Genomic DNA, 16,651 nt, shown 5'->3' with positions numbered 1-16,651 from the left:
GGACTCTGGCTGATATATTCTCTTTGTGCTTACTCTCTGTCTATACCCGGTAGGAATTCGGTGGAGGGCGGGGGGGGGGGGCGGATGGAGCTTTGGAAGACCCAAGTTTAGCAGGGTTTAGTTCCATCTGCCTAGAATTCAACTCCTTGGGAGCTCAAGGCAGGAGTTCAAGTTCAAGGCCAGCCTAGGAAATTACTGTAAAAAACAAAAAACAAACAAACAAACAAAACATATTAGGCTGGGGACTATAACTTAGTAGCAGAATGTTAATATAGCTTGTTTAAAGCCCTGGGTTCAACCTGAGAGGGGGTGGAGGGGGGAGATTGCAAGGCCAGCAAGAAAGAGAACCGGTGTTAAAACTGAGTTAAGACCAAACATGGTGGTATCCACCTATGTTCCCAGTACTCATGGGGCAGAGGCAGAAGCATTGCTGTCAATTCTAGGTCAGCCTGAATATGGGGAGTTCTTTTTTTCTTCCCACATATTACATTAAAGTTCTTTTATTTAGTGTGCATGTGACACACACACACACACATGCACACACACACATGCACACATACCATTATATATCTATATATGAGTCAGAGGAGAACTTCTTGCAGAAGTCATTTTTTTCCTCCTATCATGTGGTCTTGGGAAATCAAACTTAAGAAATCACACAAGTTGAGGCCCCTGCCCTGCCCACCTCTCTTACAGGCAAAGGGAAAGGGGGCGTGAGAGTTGAAAGGGCAAGGTGGGTTCGGGGAAGGTCAGCCCTTTGGTTCCTCCTGCCAAAGCTCAGGGGGCCACAGTTTCTAGAAAGCTGGGTTAAGGCAAAGCCTAGGAGAGGGAAGAAAAGAGTCAAGACTCTACTACCTGTATCTTTCATCCCTCCTGCTCTTCCCTGGGAAGCGCTGCCTTCTTTCTTGCTTATTCCTTTAGCTGCTTCCCACCCAGTTTGGCCAGTGTGTGGATAGGTGTGGTGGGAGGAAGACAGAGTCCAGCGCTTCCTGGGGAGCCTGATTTAAGCCCTGACTTTCACAGTGTGCCTTGCGGCCACTTCTACCCCCTGGGTTCCAGTTTTCCAGCATCACTTCCCAGCCCCACCTCCTCTGAGCCATAGAATCTTCTAGTGCTTTTTCCTTGGGGTCAGCCCAGGAATCTAGCCAAGGGGTGGGGCCACCTGCTTGGCGGGCTGGCCTCCCAACCGACCCCACTGCGTCCCAGGAGAGGCTCCCCTCTCCCTGCCCCCAGCAGCTGCTTGCAGGACCCAGGCTGAGAGCCCAGCTTGGCGCGTCTCTGGCTGAGTCCGATGAGAGAAAACAGGTTAAAAGTTCAGCCCTTGTTCTCTCCAGGAAGAAGAATCTGTAGCATTCCGAGTGTGAAAAGGAACCTTCTTTCAGCTCCAAAGCTGCACAATGGAACTTCCCCCCAATTTGCCATCAAAAGGATGCCCTTGGCACTGGCTCCCACTGTCCCTGGCACCCCCTCCCCATCACCCCCTCTCAAGCGCAAAAGGACACAGTGACCACAAACTCGAGCCCCAGGCGGTCATGAGACTCATTCTGCAGCCTCCCTTGTCAGCTCAGAGGTCTGGCTGGGGTCACCTCCGCCTAGACACCCCTCCCTTTCCCGCCCTCCATTGACACCTCCCTGTCACAGTTCACACCCTCATTACCTCTCGTTTGGATTGTCTCTGCAGCCTGGACACTCTTCTGGCCCTGGTGCATAGACCAAAGCACTAGTTGTTTCAAGTGCCTAGAAATAAAGACCATAGGAGGCAAGACACCTGTGTGTCTCTTATAAGGTCTCTAGGAAGTCTCTTCTGCCTGTGCTCCAGATCCCCTTTCCAAAATGAGGCTACTGGACAAGACCAGGCAAGAGTCTCAAATGGTCTGTTTTTTCATTTCCTGGAATGCTATGGAAGAAGTAAGTAGTGGCCATCAAGTACAGAGATTGATTAGTGATGTCTGCAGTGGTTACAGAGATGGCCGCATAATGTGGGTATTGGATAATGATGCCTGTACCAGCACAGAATTGAAGTATAGTGAAGTACGCCTCCTATCATAGATAGTATGGAGCTGTGAGCTTCTAGACCTCTCTGCCCATTTCCTCCATCTCCAGACCATGAGCTGCTCCATAGTTGGGTGATTTTTAAATATAAATATATATATATATATATATATATATAATTATTTATTATTAGTATATGTGTGTACATGGGTACACATGATCAGGTGAACCTGTGGCGCTACAGACATGTAAATGTTAGAGGACAGGTTTCAGAGGTTGAATTCAGGTCACATTTTTCTCTCTTGAAGTACCTAGGCCAGTGCCTGTTACAAAACGGACATTGAGATATACTGTTGAATGAATGGTTGAATGCATCTATGTAAACCCATTCAAGGTGCTACAGTTTAGTTCCATTTTGAGAACCTTTTGTTAGGAAAGGACTACAGAGGAGGGCTTCTGACTCTGACTTGGGATTATCAGGGTTTCCAGGGCCCATGGCTTCTTCCCACCCGTTACTAGTTCTGACATTGGTTGGAGTCTCTGGAACCCTGGAGTGCAAGTGACAAGCATTCTCTGATGCTGCTCTTAACGCCCTCTCCAGGGCTTGATCCTGGGCTAGAGTTGGCTGAGGTCTGGAGCAGGGAGTTCAAGGCTGGGGACATGGTGTAAGGATGTTTCCTAGTTCCTGAAGAAGAAGGGTACCTACAGGGCATATGTCCAGAGGCCGTTAAGGCAAGTGATAGGTCCCAAGAGGTTGAAGAGGGATTCCTCCCAAGACTGGCGGTCCAGTGTTTGAGAATTTAAAAAGCACATAGATTCTTGCATTTTGACAACAAAATTTGAAGGACTGGTGGTAGATCCTCTGGAACCCATGAGAGAGGACTCTAGATTAAGACCCTCCACCAGGCCAAGTGGTGGTGGCACACACCTTCATTCCCAGTACTTGGGAAGCAGAAGCAGGTGGATATCTGAGTTGGAGTCCAGCCTGGTCTACAGAGCAAGTTCCAGGACAGCCAGGGATACACAGAGAAAACCTGCCTAGAAAGCAAACAAACTACTCAAAACAACAACTAAACCACTCCACTAGGAAAGGAAGGGCAAGATGATTCCTGGGTTAGTGAGATATGATCATTTGGTGGGGGGTGGAGATGACCACAGGGAGGGGGCACAACAGAAGTGGGTTCCTGAGGTTGGTAGGCTCTTGGAGTAGCAGGGAGTATGGGGCAGAGAGGCTGGGTTTGCAGAACAAGTGGTCCGGAGGATTAGAGGAAGCTCTGTAAGAATGAACCCTGAAGGGTGTGACCCCAGGGTCCAGAGTGACTTATAGCACAGGGTGGTGACTCTCTGCTCTTCCCACAGAAACACTGATGGACTCCACTACAGCAACGGCTGAGCTGGGCTGGATGGTACATCCCCCATCAGGGGTGAGTTCTGGTCCCTTAACCCCTGCTTGGCTGGCTCCCAGCATCCCCCAGAGCACATTGATACCTTGAACATCCTCTCTTAAGGGGCCCTGGCCTCTCACATCTCACCCTCCCATCCCTACCTTTGATGGAGTACCGGTCTCCATAACAACAGGGAGGGGCACTTTGGTTTTTATCCTGTAGAATTTCCCTGGGTGAGGTTGAGAAGTAGGTACTCACAGGGCACGTCCATTTCAGAAGGGGGAAGTATTTCCCTTGAGATTCTGTTCTGGGTCATATACCACACCAAATACCTTTTACACGCTACCTCCAACACTGAAGCTCGGAGAGAAAGAGCCACCTGCCAGGGCCTGATAAATCCTAATGAAGGGCTTATGGATACTCGGTGTCATTTAGGGTTTGGTACTTGGGGATCAGACTTGGGGCCTCATACTAACATTTTACCACTGAGATGTAACCCCCGCTGGGGCTCAGGTTTATATTAAGGACCAAATTCTCACCACCCCAACTTTGAATCCCCATAAGACAAGATCCCCTGGGTATACATCCCTGGGCTATATATATATATAATTATATATATAATTTATTTTTTGAGAAAGGGTCTCATGTATCGCAGGCTAGCTGCAAACTAACTGTGTAGCTAAGGGTATGACTTTGAACTTCTGATCCTCCTGCCTCCACTTTCTGGATGTCATGGTTACAGATAGGCTCCACCATGGGACCCAGGTCTTGTGCGTGCTGGGCAAGCAGTCTAGCAAATGAGCGCCATCCAAAGCCCATTCCTGAGTTCTTCTTGCATCCTTTTGGGTAGGCACTAAGCCTGTGTCTGTGTCCCCAGTATCCTGAGAGGAAAATGAGACTAGATGGTCTTTCTCTCTCTGTAGCATTGTCCCAATTCAACCTGTCAGCTGAGACCATGTCCCCTTGCCTCTCTGACTCTGGTTTCTTCACCTGTGAAATGGTGGTCTTCCTCACTGTTACAGTAAATTTTCCCCCAAAGCACCTGACACTGAGGCTGACATGGGTTAGCTCCCAATAGAGAATAGATAGAGTCATCATCACCATCACCGTCACCATCAATTTTAATAATCACTCCACCTATCCCATGGTCTCTGGGGAGGCCCCAGACTATACAGCCCATCCCCCCTTCCCACTCCAATCTTCTAAGGGGACTCAGCTGCAGCCCCGGGGATCCATACTCCCCCCCCCTCAGGCCTCGCTCTCAATAGGCAGGGCCCCAGGGTCAAGCTTCTTTCTGTGGCTCTTTCTTGTCACCAATTTTCCATCTGCGAAGGCTGCTGGGCCCACGGCCCCACCCTAGCAGTAATGAGGCCAGGCTGGGCTGCAGGGCCCCCGGACGCAATTATTTGGGGTGTTTGGGCTGCAGGGCCTCCGCATGTTAATTAGAGAGAGGGGAGAAAGGCAGAGTGCTCTAATTAAGTGCTCTAATTAAGTTCTGAGGAAGAGCAGCGGTTGTAACGAGGGGCTGACTTTGTCACATGGTGCCACCAGAAAGAAAAAAAAAATTAAATGTGAGCTTCAGAGTCACCACTGAGGCAGAGGCCGGGTCTGCAGGCACTGGCTTTCCCACATACATGCACCTCTCATAGCATCTGGTTCTTTCCAAGTCCTGCACAGTGTGGTCAGCCACCGACATCTCCCTGGGCTTCCGCAGGACCCACATCCACATTAGCAGCAAATGGGGAAATCAAGGCCCAGAGAGGAGAGGGGAATTGCCCAAGTACATGCAACAAGTTAACTGTGCTTGTTCTGAAGCCATAGGGGTAAGCCTGTGCATGAGACCAGGACGCCATGACTTGAGTCACATGACCTCACCTGTTTAGTCTCATCTCCCCCTTCTGCAAAATGGCTCTCACATGCTATGTGTGAGATTTGTGATAAGGAATGAAACCCTGTGAAGGTTCTAGCCTCACACCTAGCTTGGGTGGACACAGAGGAAGAGAAGGAAGCTGCCTTCAGTAGGTACACCATCCCACTGGGGAGACAGGACCAAGGAGGCAAGTGTTTCTTGTTCCCAGGGAGTGTCAAGGAACACAAATACAGGACACTTCAGACAGATGCTGTAACAGGCTCGGAGTAGGAAGGGTGTTTGAGGGCTGGGAATGAAAGCTCAGGCAGAATGTTTCTGGAGCACGTGCAAGCCCCAGCTTCCATCCTCAGGACCATGGGCGGGGTAACAAAGGGCACTTGAGAGAGTCACAGAGTTGGTCAGAGGCTCAGCCATGGAGATGAGCTCATCCCAGAAGTCTAGCAGGGCTCCACACCCTTTCTATGTGCTCTCAGGAAATCCAGCCCAGCCCACGCAGCATGGAGATTTAGAGGGTCTGTCTGGTTAGTTATGGCTCAGGAAAGGACTGGGAGCTATCTGAGCACCTTCTCCAGACAGAGAGGGTGGTTAGGCCCTTCCAGGTACCAGGAGGATCTCAGAGACCTCAGTGGGTGCAAGTCCCTGGTCCCTGAGGGAAGCTGCCACCCTAGGAACAGACCCTGGCTTCCCATCACCTTTGATCAGAGAGGATATGGACCATTTTCCTCCATCCGAGTGGCAGTTTCCAAGGGGCAAATACAGTATCTCTTACACTCACAGGGAGCTTGCTGGGAGGGAAGGGGCAGGGAACAGAGACTCTATCCTCTCAGTCAAACAAATAGTTCCTATCCAGTTCATGAAACTGTCTTCTTGAGTCAGAAAGTGCCGTCCATGCAGGTCCCTTCCAAGGTCCTCCCAGGTGGATCCTTTTGAGCCCACAGTCTGTGATCCTTTGTCAAATTTGTGAACCCCTGACAGTCAGAGCCACATATCCCATGAGGACTAGGGAATAGGGAAAGCAGGGTATGCACCCCTAAACCATCAGATTGGCACGGTACTCATAGACTGAGAATTTCCCATCCAGGCTGTGTCTCTTTCATCAGATGGAAACGCCTCTCCATCATCCAAGTCTTTCTTGCCCCTCCCCCACCCCTAGCCACTTCAGACCGTATTTGGTATTTGCTCTGTGGCTAAGTACCACCTCCCCCATCTGACTAGCTTTTCTCCCGCAGTGGGAAGAGGTGAGCGGCTACGACGAGAACATGAACACTATCCGTACGTACCAGGTGTGCAATGTCTTTGAGTCAAGCCAGAATAACTGGCTGCGGACCAAATTCATCCGGCGCCGCGGCGCCCACCGCATCCACGTGGAGATGAAGTTCTCGGTGCGTGACTGTAGCAGCATTCCCAGCGTGCCCGGCTCCTGCAAGGAGACCTTCAACCTCTACTACTATGAGGCTGATTTTGACTTAGCCACCAAGACCTTTCCCAACTGGATGGAGAATCCGTGGGTGAAGGTGGACACCATTGCAGCCGATGAGAGTTTCTCCCAGGTGGACCTGGGTGGCCGCGTCATGAAAATCAACACTGAGGTGCGGAGCTTCGGTCCCGTGTCCCGCAACGGTTTCTACCTGGCCTTCCAGGACTATGGCGGCTGTATGTCCCTCATTGCCGTGCGTGTCTTCTACCGAAAGTGCCCCCGAGTCATCCAGAATGGTGCCATCTTCCAGGAGACACTGTCGGGGGCTGAGAGCACCTCACTAGTGGCTGCTCGGGGCAGCTGCATCGCCAATGCTGAAGAAGTGGATGTGCCCATCAAACTCTACTGTAACGGGGACGGCGAATGGCTGGTGCCTATCGGGCGCTGCATGTGTAAGGCAGGCTTCGAGGCTGTGGAAAATGGCACCGTCTGCCGAGGTAAGGGGCCATGGGGCGGGGCCATAGGGGCGGGGCCATAGGGGCGGGGCCCTGCTGATGTATGGTGATAGACCTGGTTGCAGCCTTGGCCTGGCAACTGGGCTCTGATTGACTGACAAGGCAGGAGGTTTGGGGTAACCCTGGGGCTTTCCAATACTGGCTTTGCAGCTCCCTTATATGGCACTTCCGGGACACTGTGTTTATAGAACAGGTATAGCAATGTCCTGGGGAGGAAGAGGATGCAGGAACCTTGTTTTAATTATCGTATGATTATTTAGTATGGTAAATGGTGGGTTTTGCTTTTTTTTTTTCCTCCTTGTTCATTTGTGGAAGTGATGGGTTTTACGTTTAAGAAAAGAAGTAAGTCACGATGAATGACTTTGAGATGTAAGCATCCGCTGAGCTTGTTCCGGTCTGTATAGACCAGGCTGAGAGGAAGCAACCAGACTTATTGGTTATTGGGCCATGATGGGTCAGTTTGAGATTCCTTCCCCTGGGAGCTCAGTGACGGAGGAGCCACTGTTCGGAATATGACCATCATACAACAATCTGAGGGGGAGACTGTGGTAGTCTGCAAACAGGTCCCAATACAGCCACCTGAAACATACCTTTTTGCTCTCTGCTCATTGCAAAGGTCAACGGAGGTCCATGGTCACGTGGCATTCAGAGATCGGGACAGGCACCTTGGTGGCCAAGCACGCCTCAGTGTGAACTATTTTTACCATGTACCAAACAAGTATAGGACACAACTCACATGGAATCGTTGAGGGCAAGTACTGTTTTCTGAGAAGGGGAGTGAGGCTCAGGAAGGTCACACAGTTATCGGGAGACAATAAGAGTCACACTCAGGCAACATGGCTCCACATCCCATCCTCGGAACCAGCAGAGGTGGCTGTTTTGTCTAGAGAGGCCTGGTCCTAAGCACCAGTGCAGACATCTGCAAGCATAAGAGGTTTGCAGGAGGTACCTCAAGGGGGTATGAAGGCTGCAAAGGCAGTTAAAACCTGCTTCCAATCTCACCCCTGCCCACTCTTAACCCCAGTGACCTTGGCCAAGTGCAAAGCCACCTTTCCTAGGGTGCTGTGGAGAGTCAAGAACTTAAGCCCCGTGTAAGATGCCGATCGTTGATGCTGGCATAGGAAGTGGGTAACAGAATCCCACTAAACTTGATGGTGAGAGCGAAGCTGGCCAAGCCATACTCAGTGGTTGATATATAGGAGATCGGAGCCTACTGTCATTTCCCACTGGAATATGAGGTTGTGCTGGAGCTCTGGGATGTCCCACGTGCCAGGCTGAGGAGAGTTTAGATTGTGTAAAACCGCAAATAGGATCCTCTGGTAAAAACCACTCCTTCTAAGTTTCTCCCTCCAGCCTTTCCTGCCTTTGGTTTTCCTCTTTCTCCCCCTTTTTCCTAACATCGAATTAAGAAGACAAGGCTAGATGCTGTCTTCCTGGCTGGTGGGGAATAGGTGGTTCCTCGGAAGGAGCTGCCACTGCCCCGGGGTGGACATGGTACCTAACAGAGGACATCTATTATTCAGCAGCGAGTGCCTTATGAAGCTAAGAGCTAAGTGGGTTCAGTCTTTCTCCAGAGCCTATTGTATCAGCGCGTAGTGAGGAAACCAGCCATTCTGCCTTTGGTTATTGAGTATATGTGTACCATATAGTCCTTTAGCAAACAAAGGTGGGTTGCGAACCTACTGTGGGTCAAGTGCGTACCAGCCACCTGGGCCACAGAGAAGTGAGCCACATAGACCCCAACAGCGTTTAGACCCTTACCTCTTTCCGGAATTTAGCTAGAACTTAGTCTGGGTAGGAAGATGGGGGAAGAGGAAGGGGGAAGGTTAATGAACAGACTAGTCAGTTTGGAATGAGTTTAGAAGAGATGCTGGAAGACGGTGGGGATCCACAAAACACCCGCCCCATGTAAGCTTCTTAGATGTTGTCTGAGCTGCTGCGGGCCTTCCTAGTAGGACTCGGGAAGACCATCCCTAACTGAGGGTACCAGAAAAACTCTCAAGTTGAAGGCTGGGGATGTAGCTCAGATGGTAGAACATTTACCTAGTGTGTACTGAGTCCCCAGACTGATCATAGTGGGGCATACCTTGAATTCCAGCACTCAGGAAGAGGAGGCAGGGGGACCAGGAGTTTGTGATCATGGTCATCCCAGCACTTGGGAGGCAGAGGCAGGTGGATCTCTATGTGTTTGAAACCAGCCTGGCCTACAGAGTGAGTTCACAGAGTGTAGACCTGCCTGAGGTGAGCTCCATTCAGGAGGGTCTGTGAGGCACGGAGAGGAAGTGATACTGTCGTTAGTCTTGAGGGTGAGAGAGGGTGAGGGGGGACTGTGTGAATAAGGACCCCAAAATGTGGCACTGTGGGGTGATGGCTAGCTCTGCCAGTCATCTCAGGGCAAAAGCATGGCTCAGTTCTCTTGATGGCTCGGCACCTTTTAATATGGTGACACAATGTCCTCATCACCGAAGTTAAAAGTGTGCAATTAAGTTACAAAAAAAAACCAAAACAAACAAACAAACAAAAACCTCAAAAGATTGTAAGATGTTGGAAGTTTATTCATTTGTGTTCAGCCACATTGGTAGTTATCCTGGGACACTGTGGTCTCCAGGCCTCGGGTCAAACACACCTCTGAAGTTGTCTCTTCCTGATTTGTTGAGTGCTTGATCTGCTCCCACCGCTGCATACATATACCAGGTGGAGACCCCTGCACAGAAGCCGTCAGCCTCCTCATCCTCCTCCTCTTCTTCCTCTTCCCCCAGGACCTAGCAGGTGTTCTCTGTGGTTCCCACCCAATGCCATGGGTCTGTTTCTGAATTTTGCATATTATCGGTTTGGTTATAAAGTACTTGGGTGTCTCTGGATTACCTCTATCTCCCCATTTCCCTTTGTCTCCCCTGTTCCAACCTTTACTGTCACCCAGTTGAATCTCTAGCCTAGCTGCCTTTGGGAGCCCTGGCCTTCCCTGTCTCACCTGCAGTAGATGTTCAGATACAGCCCCTGTGGGCAGGGTGGGCAGGGTGAACAGGTCCTCCTCCGAGCGGAGATGCCCATGCTGGTTGGCTGGCTGGCTCCCACCAAGGCTCACGGTAGTGTTTGAGCTTTGCCTGTGGCTTCCCTGCCTCACACCCTGCCCAGCCCTGCTCCTCCCAGCCCCTGGCCTCTCCTTGACTTTGGCTTTAGAGGCCTTCTTTCAAACCTCCCTCTAACCATGTGATCTTGGGCAAGCCACGGATCTCTGTTTTCTCATTTGCTAAGCTGTCTCACAGAGCTGCTGTGCAGAGCCAAATGCCTAGCAGTTTTAGGAACTAAAACTAGGGACTTTTACAGTCTTGGGTGTGGGTTGATTTTTATTTTTCCCCTGATGAACTTTTGATTTTGAGGAAACAATAACTTTTCTTTATCACAGAAACACCCTAGGTTATTTGTAGGATCTCAGAAATTACTGATAAACAAAGAGGAGAAAATTAAGTCTTCCCATGATCTCTCAGTGGGGGGGGGGGGCTTGCTAACAGTCTGGAGGAGAACCCTTCATATATACAGACAGGTATTTACACTTTGTAAATACATGCAACCCAGGCTAGCCTCAAACTCACTGCACATGCAACCCAGGCTAACCTCCAACCCACAGTTGATCATCTTCCTTTGGTCTCCAGAATGTCAGTATTATAGGTATATGCCACAAAACTCATATCATTAATGTTTAAATAATATTTAAATCATTGTTTTCATTTTTGCTTTGCTTTTTTTTTAAGGCAAGATCTCAGGCTGGCCTTTAACTTGTTAGGTAGTCACGGATGACCTTGAACACCTGACCCTCTTGCTTCCTCCTGTAGAATGCTGGGATTACAGGCTTTTGCCACCATACCTGGCTCTCATGGATCTTTTTAAAGAAAAACAACAACGAAATGAACTTCTGCTGAACCTAATAAGCTCTATAGTGATAAGAGAGGAACCCAGGGCCTTCAGGCTCTAAGACATCGCTCCACCGCTGGACGCACCCCAGCCTAGGAGTGTTTTACCTTCATATTCCTAGAATGTAGGTGGGTTCTAACCTACAGATCAGCAGTTGCCAGTGTACTAACACCCTATAGGGTGTTATATACCCCTATAGGGTTTGTAGGGAATGGGGGGCTGGCTGCACAAGTATACTTGATGCATCCGGCATAGACCTGAGAAGTTCGTGGGCATGGTCTCTCCTCACAGCTTTGGACAGGCATCGCCAGGTGACCTGCTGGAGCATTTGCCGATCTGGCCTCCCTCCGCCAGTTGCCGCTCTGCCTGGCTGTGTTCATGCTCACCAACAGGGCTATTGGGACTGTGGCTTTGTTTTCTGTTTTTACTCCCAGAATCCTGTGCTTGTGGAGAGAAGAGGCGGGGGTAGGGAGCAGGGGTCCCGTTGGGCCCTTGAGATGGTTTTCTTCCAAATCTGCTCTCAGCCTCAGACTTTCCCTCAGAGACTGACCAGTGGCCCACATGTGACTGGAGGAGTCTGGGGGGAGGAGCCTGGTCAGTCTAGGGGTGCGTAGGAGGGAGGCAGTAGCCTCAAGCACTAGTTGGCCTGGCCTCAGAGATGGGGTGGGGTTGGAATGCTGGTGGGAGAGGAGGCAACCCTGCTGGGGGAAGGAAGGTAGGGTCATGGGTGACCTCTGCAGACCTCCGGGTTCGGCTCAAACCAGGACCACACAGTCCAGACTTTAGGGAGTAGGAAGGGCCTGTATGGATCAGATGGGGCAGAGATTCTGGCCAGTACTTGAAAGTTGTTCAGGCCCTTGTTCTTAGAGCCTGGACAATGGAGTTCCTGCACTTTCTTTTCCCATCTACCCTCTGGTCCACTAGCCTATCTACCATCCTAGCCTTCTGAACATCCACTCTCTTTTTTGGGGGGTAGGGAGTGGGGGTAGGGTGTGTGTGTGTGTGTGTGTGTGTGTGTGTGTGTCCTGGTATTTTCAGTATTTTCAGCTGCTCTCTAGTTTTTGAGTCAGTGTTTCTCAGTGATTAGCTGGACTGTCTGGTCCACAAGCCCAGGAATCGTCTTGTCTTCCCCTCCCCAGCACTGAGATGATGGGAACAAGCCTCCTGCCTGGCTTCTGACATGAGTGGTGGTCGTCCTAACTTAGGTCCTCATGCTCGGACCACCTCCCTGTCCCCTAGACTCTCTATAACTGTGATCCATGTCATCCACCTGGTTGTGGAGCCACCACCCTCAAGAATCTATGGAGAACAGCCAGCAAGATGTAAAGGGAAGGATTTCAGCTCTAAACTGAGAAATAGAGGTGTTAAACCTGACCCAGTCCCCAACCCCATGACCCTGGAGCTCCTGGTTTGGGGAAAGGAAAGAGCTGGGTATGTCAGTACTGAGGGTGGAGATAAAGAGTTTAAGATGTGAGACTTCTGGGAAAAGAGCAGCCAGGAGGACTCCCAGGTGGGGGAGACCATGATGAGCCATACAGGACCATTTCTTCCAATCCAGAGAGTGGAGGTAGAAATGGTCCCAGGGGTGGAAGGAAGCACTCCAGACAGTCACAACACACACACACACACACACACACACACACACGCCCTGCCTATAGCCAGAGAAACAAACTACTTCATGCCTTCACCCAGCGGTACCCATACTTGCCCCGTGTCCCTCTCCTATCCAGACCCCTTGCTAAACTTTCCATCAGATTTGGAAGCAGAGACAGGGGCACTGTGGGACCCCATCTGGGCAACGGTCTGAGGGCTGTGATCTCATGACCTCCCACATCTCATTTCTTCCGCACCGGTGGCGTCTCTCACTGATCCCTCACCTCCCTGTGGGTTGCATCAATTTTAAAGGAAAAGACTCTGAGGTTCAGAGAAGTTCTGCAGCTGTCCAAGATGACATCCGTATGAGGGGTCAAGCAGCCTTGGCTCGGGTCGGCTGGAATCAGAGCCATGTTCTGCTATCCTTTAGACCTTACGAGGCTGCCCCTGACCCAGACAGCACCGGGGTGACAGGTTTGGGCCAGGCTGCCTCCTCCACACTTCAGCAGGCTCATAAACTGCTGGAGACATTCCCTTCCCTCCGGCCCAGTGCCTTTTCATCTGGCCGGGCCTGGGATCTGGTGCGAGAGGCCCCGTTTATTGAGGAAGTTTATGCATTTAACAGTTTAAGCCTTTCTAAGCCTGTGGTACAACAGGATTTGGGAGCCGTTAACAATGCTGTGTGGTTAAGAGATTTTCATTGCTCTGTAGCGGCTGGCTCAGGGCCCATTGGCTTGTACTGGCCTCCTTCCCACCCTGTTGGGGTGCCCCCTCCCTAGGGCCTTTGTCTTTAAGTTCAATCTTTACTGAATCCCACCCCCCATCTCACACCCCATGCCTCCAGGTATAAACTTTAAACCTCATAGAAGGAACTGATGTCCAGAGAAGGAACAGGAATTACCCAAGGCTACACAGACCATAAGAGACTTGAACCAGGTTAACAAGAAGGCTCAATGGGTAAAGATGTTCGGCACCAAGGCTAAGGATGTGAGTTCGATCCACATGGTGGAGGGAGAGAACAGACTTCCACAAGTTGTCCTCTGACTTCCACACATGTCCCCTGACATGTGATTTTGGGTACGGGCATACACACACTACGTTAAGTAAATAAATAAATGTGATTTTTTTTTTTAAAGAGAGACTTGAACTAAGGTTTGGGGGAGTCCCTTTCATCACCTCAAATCTACCTGGAATAAGGGACGGTATACTATACTGTTAATTCCTTGTTAGCAGACTCACAAAAGTACCCCAGATACCAACCTGATCTGTTCTAGGCTTGCTGCATAGCAGGCGTGGCTCAGCGAGCTCACTGCCTTCCAGGTACAGAGCCTGCCAGGGTCCTGGTAAAAATTCCTCACTGTGCCTGCCCAGTGGTTTCTCTGCACTGTGGTCACACGAATCCCATGTGTGCTGTGTTTATTTACTGACACCCCTCTGGCTGCAGCAGAGCCCGGGGCTCTCCGAGTCATCCAGCGTCACCCTATGAGATGCTTTGATCTTAATGATGCCCACGTGGTTTCTCTTTTGCCATTTTAGAGACAGGAAAACCAAAGTCAAATTGCTGGACACTTTGTGAGGTCAGAGCTGGGACTTAGGCACAGCAGGCAGAGCAGGTGGTCTCCCTGGCCTGGGTGTCATCCCTACGGTGTCCAGCATGGAGCACCCCACTCTATTGTGCTCCTTCTGGGGAGGGGGTGTTGAACCCCAGAGCTCTCCCAAGGCCCAAGAAGGCTTTGGACTATAACTGGGAGGGAAGAGGACTGTTTCCCAGCTGGGTGGGGCTTCTCACACCCAGAGCCCATGTGTGTATGGAAGGTCTGAGGGTAGAGTTGGCAGTCTGTGGATAATCCCCCAGACAACTGAACTGGCCTGTGACTGGGAGTGCCCCTGAAGGATGGGCTGGTCTGAAGACACCTAGCCCCTTTCATTATATCTAATATGATCCTAGGGTTGTTTCCTGGCCACAGTAGCATGTAGCATGTCTGTACCCCACCACCACCACAACCTGCAGGCCAAGGGGAGTGTCACACACACACACACACACACACACACACACACACATTTCTTTCCTATTGAATATCACATGCACATAGTCTCTTGTTTCTTTGTCCCACTGCCCCAGACCCCTGGAACCGAGGCAACTGTTCTGCTCACTAGCTATGTGGCTTGTAAGCACCGATGCCCAGGGAAATAAATGGCTGGAAGAGGCAGGCACAGTGTCCTGCACCTCTGACCTGTGGTCCTTTCGAGTCTGTCTCTCTCATGGACTCTGTATGGATTAAAGGCCCTAGAAAAACTAACAGACATTGGTCAGATGCTCACCAACCTTTGACATGGTACTCTCTCTCTGTCTCTGTCTCTCTCTGTCTCTCTCTGTCTCTCTCTCATACATTGATGATTTTTAAATTTTTATTTATTTTACATATATGTTCATGTGCCGTGCACATGCAGTACCTGTGGAGGCCAGAAGAGGGCGCTGGATTCCCGGAACTGAAGTTACAGATGGTTGTGGGCTGCCATGTGGGTGCTGGGAACCGAACCCAGGTCTCCTGGAAGAGCAGCCAGTGCTCATAAATGCTAAGCCATCTCTCCAGTCCAGAATCTATCAAATGTTCCCGAATCCTGTATTCACAAGACCAACTATGGCATAGGAAGATTTGGAGGCTCAGAGAAGTTAAGCAACTAGCCCAAGGTTACACAGCTCCTGGAGGATAAGTCAGAAATGACCTCCAAATCCTGTTCTCTGCTCATCCGTCAGGAGCAGGGATAATTTATCTGCAGCTTCATCACTGGTTTTACAATGATCTCATGTCAGTCATGGCAGCTCTGAGAGGGAAAAGGGAGTCGTCCTCCTTTGTCAGAGGTTTAGCATATGGTAGTGAGCTGCCCCATGCTTCGCCACCAACAAGGGCTTCAGCTGGAACTAAGATGGAGTCCGCAAGGGGATTCCATTCTGAAGCTCAGTCATGGCTGTGATGTCTATCAGCGTCCACAGAACCCACCTGGGGCCAGCATTTCTCCCATCCCATTGAAGCAGTTGTTTATGGAGGCCACCAGGATGCCCGTGAGGCCAGTCCAGCAGGTGTTCCCCTGTCCTGCCAGATGCTTGTGAGAAAAGAACCTCTCCCGGCAGGTCTCTGCTCCTGTCCGACACTGGCTTTTTGAGATCCCAGTGCCGAGCCCTTAACCTCTTCTCCCTGGGGCCTAACATCCAGTTCCATCCAGTCCCATCACCTTTCCTAAAGTCCAGCCTGTCCCAGTAACCTGCCTGCCCCCACCTGCTCCATCCATCCTCCATTTCAGCCCGAGGTATCCCCAGAACACCTTCAGCTTTGAGAACCCCAGGATCCTCATCTATAAAGGAGGCAAAGCCAATGTCTTAAAGTGGCTCAGGAATCCTGAGTGCTTCACCCCCAACTCCCATGTTTCCATGCCCTCCTTGTGCACTCTCTCCTCCTTGGCTGTTTCTTCTATGGAATGTACTCTTTGCTCAGATAGCCACACATTCTGTGTGTTTTCTTTGTGGGGGGGGGATGTGTGTTTTTGTTTATGTGTGAGTACACATGCATGTGCATGCGAAGGTCAGAGGTCAACACCAGGAGTCCTCCCCAATTCTTCTCTTCCCCCCTTTTTTATATCTAGTTCTGGGGCATGGGTGTGGGAGCACATGTGTACACACACTCAATGTGCACATGCACAAATGCACACACACACATGCTAGCTGGCAAACATGTGTGGCTTAATACCTGGAACCCACGCAGAACACCGGATGTGGCTGAGAACAGCCTTCGGCGTGCTGCCGAGGCAGTGAGACCCTGCCCCAACAAGGAAGAAAGGGAGAAGGTTGTCCTCTGACTTCCACACTTGCACACACAAGCACATGCCTCCACCCCTGCATCATAAATAAAAAGTCATTCTGAAAGCGTTCAGTGAGCTCAGAAGACAGGAAAAGGATAGAGGTCTTGCT

The 16,651-nt window shown here is 50.6% G+C and overlaps 1 protein-coding gene across 4 annotated transcripts in view; it reads left to right on the top strand.

Annotated features, from left to right (window-relative positions):
* The window catches only part of EPHB2 (EPH receptor B2), a 170,093-nt gene that overhangs the window by 55,251 nt on the left and 98,191 nt on the right, over positions 1-16,651 (top strand). For all 4 annotated transcript variants that reach the window (XM_080921397.1, XM_080921396.1, XM_080921394.1 and 1 more), the window contains exons 2-3: positions 3,352-3,416; positions 6,477-7,161. In XM_080921397.1, the coding sequence (XP_080777523.1) occupies positions 3,352-3,416; positions 6,477-7,161 (750 nt within the window). The remainder of the gene's footprint in view (positions 1-3,351; positions 3,417-6,476; positions 7,162-16,651) is intronic.

Source organism: Micromys minutus (assembly GCF_963924665.1).
Source record: "Micromys minutus genome assembly, chromosome: 9".
NCBI classification, from domain to species: Eukaryota; Metazoa; Chordata; class Mammalia; order Rodentia; family Muridae; genus Micromys; species Micromys minutus.
The sequence above is the reverse complement of the archived record's forward strand: the minus strand, read 5'-3'. Positions and strand labels throughout refer to the sequence as shown.